Source organism: Cyanistes caeruleus, chromosome 25, assembly GCF_971803275.1.
Source record: "Cyanistes caeruleus chromosome 25, bCyaCae1.hap1.1, whole genome shotgun sequence".
In the NCBI taxonomy this organism is placed as follows: domain Eukaryota; kingdom Metazoa; phylum Chordata; class Aves; order Passeriformes; family Paridae; genus Cyanistes; species Cyanistes caeruleus.
In genome coordinates, this window is record NC_141725.1 from 5,789,448 (window position 1) to 5,800,378 (window position 10,931).

The following is a 10,931-nucleotide window of genomic DNA, read 5'->3' on the forward strand; positions in this document are numbered from 1 at the left end:
GGCAAAGCCAGAGTATGGCACAGAGTGGATATGGCACACAGTGAATATGGCACACAGTGGATATGGCACAGACTGGATATGGCACAGAGTGGATATGGCACAGACTGGATATGGCACAGACTGGATATGGCACACAGTGGATGTGGCACACAGTGGATATGGCACACAGTGGATATGGCACACAGTGGATATGGCACACAGTGGATGTGGCACACAGTGGATGTGGCACACCGGGGATGTGGCACACAGGGGATGTGGCACACAGTGGATGTGGCACACAGTGGATGTGGCACACAGGGGATGTGGCACACAGTGAATGTGGGACACAGTGGATGTGGGACACAGTGGATGTGGCACACCGGGGATGTGGCACACCGTGGATGTGGCACACCGTGAATATGGCACAGAGTGGATGTGGCACACAGGGGATATGGCACACAGTGGATATGGCACAGACTGGATGTGGCACACAGTGGATGTGGCACACAGGGGATATGGCACACAGTGGATGTGGCACACAGTGGATGTGGCACACCGGGGATGTGGCACACAGGGGATGTGGCACACAGTGGATGTGGCACACAGTGGATGTGGCACACAGGGGATGTGGCACACAGTGAATGTGGCACACAGGGGATGTGGCACACAGTGGATGTGGCACACAGGGGATGTGGCACACAGTGGATGTGGCACACCGGGGATGTGGCACACCGGGGATGTGGCACGGTCAGGATGAAGCATGGCTGGATATGGCAAGTCCAGGATTTGGCACAGCAGGGACGTGGCACAGCCTGGCAGGAGTGTGTCACACTCACAGGGAGCGCTCCCAACACCCCCGACACGAATTCCCTGCAGCGGGATTTCCCCTCCTCACACCTCCCCACAAAGCCCTGGCACTAATTTCTCCCCAGACCGTGGGCTGAGGTTTGGGTTTTGCTCCAGCCCGGCCCGGTGCGGGCAGGGACCGCTTCCCTTTCCATGACCTTGCACAGACACGGTTTGGGTTAGAGCGGGGTCCCAGCCCGGCTCAGCCCAGCTCGGATTCCCCAGTGACCCTCCGGTGTCCTGGGACACGGACATGAGCACCCACCGCCCTCCCCGGCCCAGGAGGAGTCTGGGGTCCCGGGATGGCCCCGGGGAGTTCAGGAATTCAGCCGGGAGCCGCATCCCCAGCCTGGGGGGCTGAGCTGGGGCAGGATTTGTGTCACCATAGCCCTGAGCCTCTCCCCACAGCCCTGTCACCCTCACACGTTCCTCTCCTCCCCTCAGGTCCCTGTCCCCACTCAGGTCCCTGTCCCCGTTCCCCCCCCGCCCCTCAGGCCCCGCCCCCCGGTGCCCCCCGCTTCGGCGCCTCCGGCGGCGCGGCCCAATCCCGTTATCCCGCCGCTCCACCGCCTCGCTTCTATTGGTCGAGTTGGTTGAACGACGTGCGGCGGAGCCAATGGGAGGCGCGGTCGCGACCGGGGGCGGGACATCCTGCGTGCCGTGCGGTGCGGGCCGCCCCCGCCGCCTGCCCGGTGCTGCCGCGGCCTGGGCTGGGCCTGCCCGCGCCCGGTGCCCCCCGCGCCCCCCGGTGCCGCCATGCCACACAGCTTCAAACCCGGGGACCTCGTCTTCGCCAAGATGAAGGGCTACCCGCACTGGCCGGCCCGGGTGAGACCGCGGGGCCGCGCCGCGGGGGAGCGGAGCGGGAGAGGGGCGGGGGTCCCGCACCGGGATGGGGGCGGGACCGGGAGGGGGGACTGGGGACGGGATGGGGACGCGTTCCGACCCCTGTCCCCGGAGCGGAGGCCCCTGGCGGGATGGAGATGCCATAACGGTACCTGTACCGGGATGGGGATCCCGTCCCGGGATGGGGACACGGTACCGGCGCAGGAGCGCGTCCCGGGATGGAGACGCCGTAACGGGAGCCGTGCCGGGATGGACCGGCTGTACCGGGATGGACCGGCTGTACCGGGGTGGACAGGCTGTACCGGGATGGACCGGCTGTACCGGGGTGGACCGGCTGTACCGGTACCGGTACCGGGAGAGGGGTCCCGGTGGGGATGCGGGACCCTGGCGGGTCTGTCGCGGATCCGGTGCTGGCACGAGGGGCTGTCCCGGTACACGGAGCGGGATGCGGGGTCACATCCCTGGAGTGTCCTGGGCTGGGGCCCAGCAGCGGCGCGGGGTGACCCGTTCTGGGACGGGAGCTCCCATTCCAGCGCCTCTACTGGGATGGGGGCCAGAACTGGAATGGGGTGTCCTGTGCCGGAATGGGGACCCCACAGCAGCTGTGCTGGGATGGGCGTCCAGCACTGGCTCAGGGATCCCCTCAGGGGACGGGAGCTCGGTACCGGGATGGGATCCTGCACCGGGATGGGATCCTGTGCTGGGATGGGATCCTGCATTGGGATGGGATCCTGTACTGGGATGGGATCCTGCACTGGGATGGGATCCTGCGCTGGGATGGGCTCCTGTGCTGGGATGGGATCCTGTGCTGGGATGGGATCCTGTACTGGGATGGGATCCTGTACTGGGATGGGATCCTGCACTGGGATGGGATCCTGCGCTGGGATGGGCTCCTGTGCTGGGATGGGATCCTGTGCTGGGATGGGATCCTGCATTGGGATGGGATCCTGTGCTGGGATGGGATCCTGCACTGGGATGGGATCCTGTGCTGGGGTGGGATCCTGCGCTGGGATGGGATCCTGTGCTGGGATGGGATCCTGTGCTGGGATGGGATCCTGTGCTGGGATGGGATCCTGTGCTGGGATGGGATCCTGCGCTAGGATGGGATCCTGCGCTGGGATGGGATCCTGTGCTGGGATGGGATCCTGTACTGGGATGGGATCCTGTGCTGGGATGGGATCCCGTGCTGGGATGGGATCCTGTGCTCTGGGGCCTGTGGTTCTGCCCCTTGCTGGGGACAGTGAGGGGACACTCTGGGTGTGCCGTGGGTGGGGGGCTGCTGTCAGCGCTCACGGTGTGGGATCAGCGGGTGCTGCTGCGCTTTGGGGCCGTTATTTGGGATGCTGGAGCGTTTGGGGAGGGGGACAGCTGGTGCCACCGGCCTGGTGACAGCGTCGTGCCGCGGAGCTCCTGGAGGAGAGCGGGAGCTGCTTTGGGATGTGCTCAGCTGGGGGGTGCCTGGGGGCTCCGCGGGGTCCCCGGGAGCAGCCGTGGGCGTGGCAGGCTCATCCAGTGCCCTTGGACGGGAAGAGACTGGCAGGTGGAATCCTGTGGGATCGGGGAGCTCAGGGGGCCGGAGTTGACACCGCTTGGCTGCACCTCGCCGTGAGACCCGGGACTGCCGCTCCTGCCAGGACAGCCCCTCTGCTTTAGCTCGCTTGCTTTTTGGGGAAGGGTCCCCCCACCCCGAAGACCTCCCCAGCACCCCCTGCGCACCCCGAGGCTCCCCGAGCACAGAAGACGGGGTGTCCGGCCGGCAGCGGGGCTTTTCCTGCGGCCGCGCTCCAGCCAGGACGGACCCTGCGGCCGCTCATCCATCGCCCCCCGCCCGCGCCGCCGGGCTCCCGGCCACGGATCCCGGGGGAGTAGAGCAAGGCCCACGTTGCCCACAAGACCTCGGTGCCGGATCCTTCCCGTTACTCTGGTAGAGATCCCGCAGGGACTCGGATCCGTAGCCAGGGCCCCGTCCGGGTGCTTTCCTGCCGCGCTTGGCTCCAAGCGGGTGCCGGACCCGACGCCGCTTGCCGGGGCTGAGGACGTGTCACCGCTGTCTCTGACCTCCTCGTGCTTTGGGTTTCCTTTCAGATCGATGACATCGCGGACGGCGCCGTGAAACCCCCCCCGAACAAGTACCCCATCTTCTTCTTCGGCACCCACGAGACGTAAGCGCTGCCTCGCTCCCCCCGCCGGGCTCTGCCTCCGCTCCGGCCTCACCTCTGCTTTGTCTCCCTCCAGCGCCTTCTTGGGCCCTAAAGATCTGTTCCCTTACGAAAAATATAAAGACAAATATGGGAAACCAAACAAGAGAAAAGGCTTCAACGAGGGCTTGTGGGAAATCCAGAACAACCCCCACGCCAGTTACAGTGCCCCTGCGGTGAGTGTGGGCTGGGCAGGGCATGGGGCCATGGCCCCTCCGCGCCCCCGAGTCGCTCCTCCTGTCTCTGCTTCTCCTCGCTGCCGTGCCGATTGCTTCCAGCTTCCAGCTTGGCTTCCTTGGGGTGGAATTAGCTCCCCTCTCCTTCCCTGCCCTCTCCCTTCCTCAGGGAGCCTGCTCTGCTCATCTTCCTCCATGGAGGGGTTTTCCTTGGGCTTCCAGGAGCGCTGGAAGTTCCCGCTTGCTCTGGAGGAAGATGCTTCTGCCCCGTTGTCGCGGTGGAACCGGGGTCGTGCTTTGTGCTGCTTGCCCAAAATCACGGAGGTTTTGTTGTCAGAGCAAGAACTTGAGGCTTGCTTGTCCCTGGCTCCTGGATCTGCTCGTGGACTGTTGGGAAGTCCCCTTCTCCATCCATTCCCGAGGTTCCTGAGCCCTCCAGCTGGATTTGGAGCAGGCCGGGCCAGGGAACAGCTCTTTGTCAGCTGCTCGTGGGGGCACCTGATGACCACGATTGGGATCCAATTCATTCTGTAAATCACATCATATCATCACAGGAGGCGCTGGCTTCGTAGGCAGTGGGGCTGAAGAGGCAGAGGAAGGTCTGCAGGGTGAGCAGCAAGGTGGAGGTGGTCCCTGGAGGTCAGCAGGAGCAGGCAGTGAGTCCCCCAGGCCAGGAGTGAGGATGTGGTTTGAGGGGCAGGGGTTGGGAAATCGCCCACCCAAAACTGTGGATGTGGGGCGAGCTGAGGCTGTGGAGGTGCTTGAAAACCTGGAGATTGGTGGTGGTGAAGGAGGCAGCACCTGCCACGGGCAGGAATCTGCTGGGAACTCCCCTCAGGGATGAGGGCTCACCAACATCCTGTGGATGAAAGGAGCAGGAGAAGACACAGAAGTTTCCTTGGCTTTGAGACCTGGGTGAAGAGAGGTGCCAGGAGCAGCCGAGGGTGAGGAGAGGCTTTCCAGCAGCTGGAAGAACCCCGGCTCTGGGAATGTCAGTGCTGCCACACACAGAGGAGCAGCCCAGAAGATGAAGTTGGGGCGTGTGATGTCCCTGTGTGAGGAACCTCCCGATGGGCTGCAGAAACAAGGAGACCTTCAGGGAGCAGGACACAGGAGATCCCAGCTGGGAAGAGCACCGTGGCCACCCAGACTCCTTGTGTGGACCTTCACCGTGGGGAAGGTGTGCGAAGAGGACGTGAAGAGCCTGATCCAAGTGGAGGCAGAAGGAGAGGCTGAACCCAGCCACCCCGGCTTGTCTGGCGCCGTCAGGGCAGAGGAGGGCTGGGCTCCGCTCCAGGCTGCTGCAGGGGTTTTGGCAGGGTGTGAGGATGGGGGGCAGAGGGCAGCGAGGCAGCAGCACCCCGGGAGTGTGTCGGGGGTGCTCTCGGAGCCGCGTGTCAGGGGCTGTGGGAAGGGCTGCAGCGTTGTCCGGAGCTGCTCCGGAGGGATCCGTGCTGGGAGGGGAGGCTGCTCTGCCCTGCTCTGCACTGCCCTGCACTGCTCTGCACACCCAGCTCCCCACCCTTGGTGCCCCCTCTCCCTCCTCTCCTGCCCCCCAGTGCCCCCCAGGCCCCCCTGACCCCGCTGTCCTCCCGCTGCCTTTAGCCCGCCAGCTCCTCCGACAGCGACGTCCCCGAGAACGACCCCATGGCGGGGAGCGACGCCGGGGACGACGAGGACGACTCTGCCATGGCCACCATGCCCACGGAGAAGGTGGACAGCGATGAGGACTCGGATCGAGGCAGCGACCACAGCGGGCTCAAGAGGAAATCCTTGGCCATGAAAGTGAGTGAAGGGCTGGGGACAGGAGGGTGGCCCAGCCAGGGGACACTGTGGGTCCATCACAGAGCTTTCCTTGAAGCCACCTCAGCAGAAGGTGCTGGAGAAAACAACTCCCTTTGGATTCTCCAGAGGGAAATGAGGCTCAGTGTGATTTTGGGGGTCTCACAGCTGTCTCATGGTGCCGGTGGGGTGGTGGGGTGGTCAGTCCTGGTGGGGTTAGCAGCCTGGAGGAGGATCCAGAGCTGCAGATCTGAGTGCAGCTCTTGCAGGTTGGGAAGAGTTGGAGAAAGCAACCCCATGGTTGCTTTCCATGGGGGGTGGAGAAGGAATGGGCTTCTCTGATCTTGTCACCTCTCTTTTGTCAGATGCCTGTGACAAAACGGCCTCGGAAATCCTCCAGTGACTTGGATCAGGGCAGCCCCTCTGTCACAGAAGAGGAGAACTCAGAAACATCTTCCGAGTCGGAAAAAAACAGTGACCAGGTGAGAGGATTTGGGGGTTCACTGGCAGGGTGGTGGGGAGAGCATCCCTGTGGGAGTGAGGCAGAGGCTGGAGGGAAGCTGGCTGGTGTGATACCGTGGTGACACTGTTCCACATCTCCTCATATTTTCGTTTTTCTCCAGGATTTCACTCCTGAAAAGAAGCCAGTGGCCCGGGCTCCCCGGAGGATGCCGGCAGCGGGGAGGAAGAAGAAGGTAAAGGGCCCCTAATGAGGGAGGCTGGAGAGGAGTCGGGGTCTGGGCTGTGGGGAGGGGGGAGCTGGGGGTGACAGGGCTGTGCCCTGGGCCGGAGCACCTGGAGCTCGCCGATCTCTTGGTGAGCTGCTGGGGCTCGGGATGCAGGACACTGCTGGCTTTGGGGGGATGGCTGGGATTGGGGCAGTGCCACCCCACAGCCAGCTCCCATCCCAGCCCCGCTCTGCCTGCAGAAAATGGAGTCTGGCTCTGACTCCGACTCCAAAGTGGACTCGGATCTGGAGATGGGCAATGCCACCGTGGACATGACCAAGTCGGACTCGGACTCGGACTCGGACGTGTCGGTGAAAAAGGCACCACGGGGCCGCAAGCCAGGTACCCCCAGGGCTGCTCCTGCTTCCCCAAGCCTCTGGGCTCCCATCCTGAACTGTGGGCACATTCCAGAACCTCTCTGCCTCCACGAGCCGGGGCTGTTTCAACAGAGGCACCTCCAGGGCTCCTGCAGAACATGTCCCTGTTGTCTTGCAGCTGAGAAACCCCCTCCCAAGCCCCGGGGCAGGAAACCCAAGCCTGAGCGAGTCCCCAGCAGCTCCAGCAGCGACAGGTGAGCTCAGCTGGGCCACTGGGACACTGTCACCCTCGGGCTGGGCTGGGGGTCCCACAGGGGTGCGAGCCTGCCCTGTCCTGGCAGTGACAGCGACAGCGACGTGGATCGCATCAGCGAGTGGAAGCGGCGGGACGAGGAGCGGCGGCGGGAGCTGGAGGAGAAGAGGAAGAGGGAGCAGGAGGAGGAGATCCGGCGGCTCCGGGAGCAGGAGAAGGAGGAGAAGGAGAAAAGGAAGGAGAAGGCAGAGAAGGGCGAGGAGGTGCACTCGGACTCGGACAGCAGCGCCGAGGATGAAACGGCCAAAAAGGGCCGGAGGGGCCGGGCCAAGGCTCCGTCCTCCTCAGACTCCGAGCTGGAGCAGGAGAAGGAGGTGAGTGTGGAGCCATGGGGGCCTGGGGGTGGATGGACAGCCTGTCACCTCCCTGTCAGGCCATCAGGGACCTCCAGGAGGGGCAGGGACCTGCTCTCGTGCTCCTGGGTTACCCTGCAGCCGCCCAGATGGTGTTGGGAAGGGTTGTGTCCATGGCAATTCCATGCCTTGGAGTGGGAGCCCTTCCCCTGGCCCAGGATGCATCATCCAGCTGTGGCCTCACATCTGGCACAGGTGGCCAGAGCAGCTGTGGCTGCTCCATCCCAGGCTGGATGGGGCTGGAGCAGCCTGGGACAGTGGAAGGTGTCCCTGCCATGGCAGGGGTGGGACGGGAGGAGCTTTATGTTCCCTTCCAACCCAAACCATTCCCTGATCTCCAGGGTGCTCTTCCAGCACGGTCACGGGGTTCGCTCCACTGTCCCCCTGGAGCCTTTGGGAGCCTGTAGGGTGACCGTGTGCTGTGGGGTGAGCACAGGCTCTGCTGTGGGGTGCCTGGGGTGTCCCTGGGCCGTGGGGTGGCCGTGGGGACGTTGTGGTGTGGCCGTGGCTCTGCAGCAAGGAGGGCTCTGCCGCTCTCCCTGCATTGTTCTCTCCTCCAAGGTAAAGAAGCCGGTGAAGAAGCAGCCCTCGGAGTTGTCAAGGAAACCAAATCAGAAGGAGAAGAGGGGCCGAGCAGAGGAGAAGCCACGGAACAAGTCAGCATCTCCACATCTCCCTCCCCTTTCCTCCTGGGAACGGGGCCGTTCTGCACAGCCCCAGCACCCCGGGGTGGGGATGGGGCTCATGGGGCTGCTGCTCCTGCACAGGGGCTGGGCCTGTTCCTCCCCTCCTGCCGAGCTGAAGGGGCTGCAGGAGCTGCTGGGGGTTTCCAGGATGAGGTTCCGTGGTGTTTTATTTCTCGTGGGGCTTTTCCTGTCTGCATTCCTGGGAAGCTGGGGCACAGGGGAGCTGTGATCAGGGTGGAGGGGTCTCGGGTGCTGCAGGCAGTGCCATCCCCTTGTTAGCCCAGTGGTGAGCAGGGTGTTCACCACAGCCACCTTCCCTTTTTCCTTCCCTGCCCACAGACCTCTGAAAGTGGAACGAGGCCGGAAGAAATCCGACCCGATCCCCGAAAGGAGGATGGAGAAGAAAAAGGGTGAGAGAGCCACTGCTTCCCATCACAGAGGGGAGGAGAGGGAGGGGAGGGCTCCAGGGTCGGTTCCCCCATCCCTGGGACAGGGAGGGATCAGGGAGTTTGTGCCAGGCTTTTTCCCAGCACTGCTGTGATCCCAGGATCACTACCCTGACGTCCCCTCCCGATCTTGGCACACCCCAGCCCCTGAGACATGTCCCAGAGACATTCCTGGGGCCGTGCTGAACTTTGCAAGTGCAGGAGGACACAAACCCCTGCCTGGGAGTGATTCCAGGCCCCAGAGCGGATCCTGAGCTCTGTGTGCCCTGAACCTCTGCCTGTGTCTGCTCCAGAGCCCACAGTGGAAGAGAAGCTCCAGAAACTTCACAGCGAGATCAAGTTTGCGCTGAAGGTGGATAACCCGGTGAGTGCCTGGCCTGGGACATCCCTGCTGTGATACCCGGGGCGGCTCCTCCTCCTCCTCCTCCTCCCTCTGGGGGTGCTGGGAGGCCCCAGGTGCCCCCCGGGCAGCTCCTGATCCCGGTGCCATCCGTGCAGGACATCAAGCGCTGTCTGAACGCGCTCGAGGAGCTGGGCACGCTCCAGGTCACTTCCCACATCCTCCAGAAGCACACGGACGTGGTGGCCACGCTCAAGAAGGTAGAGCAGAGGGCTGAGCCCTCCTGGGGCGAGTGGGGGGCCTGCCCCAGCCTCAGGGGCTCTAAGGGGGTCCCTCCTCCCGCTCCCCGGGGCAGATCCGTCGCTACAAAGCCAACAAGGACGTGATGGAGAAAGCAGCTGAAGTCTACACCCGGTTGAAGTCGCGTGTGCTGGGCCCAAAGATGGAATCCATCCAGAAAGGCAACAAAGCCGGGCCCGAGAAGGACAAGGGTGAGGTGGAGAAGGGCCAGGAGAAGCTGTCGGGAGCAGAGACACGGAATGAGAAGGGGGAAGAGGAGACAAATGCTGGTAACATTCCTCAGCATCCTAAACATTCCCTGCCCTGTGTGGGCAGGTCACAGCCTCCTCCCTGGGGTGTGACCCATCCTGCTGGGGACAGGGACACGGGGAGGTGGCTTTGGCCTGGTGGGGAGGGGATCAGCACCTCCAGGCCAGTGCCAGGAGCAGGAAAGGGCGGGATGGGGAATGCAGTGAGGGCACAGGGCAAACCTCCAGCCCCACGCCCGTGCTCTGGGGGCCCCCACGCTGCGTTTTGGCCCAGGAGCAGCTCCTCCCTGCCAGCCTGAGCTCTGCTCCAGCCATGAAGGAATGTGGAGATGTCCTTGGACACTGGCTCAGGCTCTTGCACAGGCACTGGTGACTGGGACCTTCCACCCTCAGAGCCGGGTCTCTGCCTGGGGCTGTCCTGGTGCTGCTGCAAGAGCCTTCCCTGAGGAACTGACGGGGAAAATCCACCCTGACAGTGCCTCTGGGCTGGGGGATGGAGGTTTTGGGGACCTTCTTGCAGCTGTGGGGATCAGGCCAGTCCTGGGGTCCCCTCGGGCTCGGCTGCATGTCCAGGGACAGCCTGTGGCCGTGGATCCTCAGCCACGAGGGTTGGGATGGGCGAGGGGATCCGAGAGCCTGAGCCTGCCTCTCTTCCCTCCAGACCTGTCAGGTCCTGTGAATGGTGAATCCCAAAAGTCAGAGGGCACAGAGGAGAAGGACAAGAGCCAAGGGCCAGGAGCTGGGGAGCTGGAGGCGTCCACAGAGGAGCCCCACAACAAGTGAGTGTGAGGGGCAGGGCTGAGGTCGCTGGGCTCGGCAGGGATGGTTTGGGGACAGCCTGTGGGTTGTGAGGGTTCTCCCAGCTTGGGAAGGAGCTGGGACGTGGCAGAGGGGCAGGGCCTGAGCTCTCCCTGCCCCTGCTCTCCCCCAGCAGTGTCCAGGACTATCCCAAGGCCGGGCTGGAGCGAGCTCGCGGGGAGTCGGAGGCTGCGGACGAGGAGGAGGAGGAGGAGGAGGAGGAGAGCTGAGGAAGCAGCTCCCACCTGGAGGAGGAGGAGAGGCTGTGAAGGGAGAGCAGCCTCTGCCTCATCCCCTGCCTGAGTCACTTCATTAAGTCCCACCGTAGCCGATGTCCTTGGTCTTGTCCCGTGTCCCGTCCCTGCGGAGGCAGCACCCGCGGGGGGGCTGTGCTGGTGTCTGTATTTGTCCCTTCCCTTTGTTTTTAATTTTTTGTTCTGGTTTTTTTTTTTTTTTCCCCTCCTACCTAATTTCTTGTGATTTCAACCGACATGAAATGAATATAAAGGGTTTTCTAATGAAAAACAGAAGGAACCCCAGTGTCTCTTTCTTGAGGCATCTCTGGCTGGGACGAG

General features: G+C 63.4%; 1 protein-coding gene across 4 annotated transcripts; it reads left to right on the forward strand.

Annotated features, from left to right (window-relative positions):
• Nucleotides 1-1,456: 1,456 nt before the first annotated feature.
• Nucleotides 1,457-10,881, forward strand: HDGFL2 (HDGF like 2). 4 transcript variants are annotated; one of them, XM_086863157.1, is made up of 16 exons: nucleotides 1,457-1,653; nucleotides 3,757-3,833; nucleotides 3,907-4,045; nucleotides 5,651-5,830; nucleotides 6,193-6,309; nucleotides 6,451-6,522; nucleotides 6,756-6,897; nucleotides 7,051-7,126; nucleotides 7,214-7,499; nucleotides 8,100-8,194; nucleotides 8,564-8,634; nucleotides 8,964-9,034; nucleotides 9,169-9,270; nucleotides 9,366-9,579; nucleotides 10,220-10,337; nucleotides 10,490-10,881. In XM_086863157.1, the coding sequence occupies exons 1-16, from the start codon at nucleotides 1,582-1,584 to the stop codon at nucleotides 10,584-10,586; spliced, it is 1,929 nt and encodes a 642-aa protein (XP_086719283.1). In that variant the 5' UTR covers nucleotides 1,457-1,581; the 3' UTR covers nucleotides 10,587-10,881. The 4 variants fall into 4 exon arrangements, with proteins under 4 accessions (XP_086719283.1, XP_086719284.1, XP_086719285.1 ...); XM_086863158.1 differs by having other exon boundaries at nucleotides 10,493-10,881; XM_086863159.1 differs by lacking the exons at nucleotides 3,757-3,833; nucleotides 3,907-4,045 and having other exon boundaries at nucleotides 1,469-1,653.
• The last annotated feature ends 50 nt before the right edge of the window (nucleotides 10,882-10,931 follow it).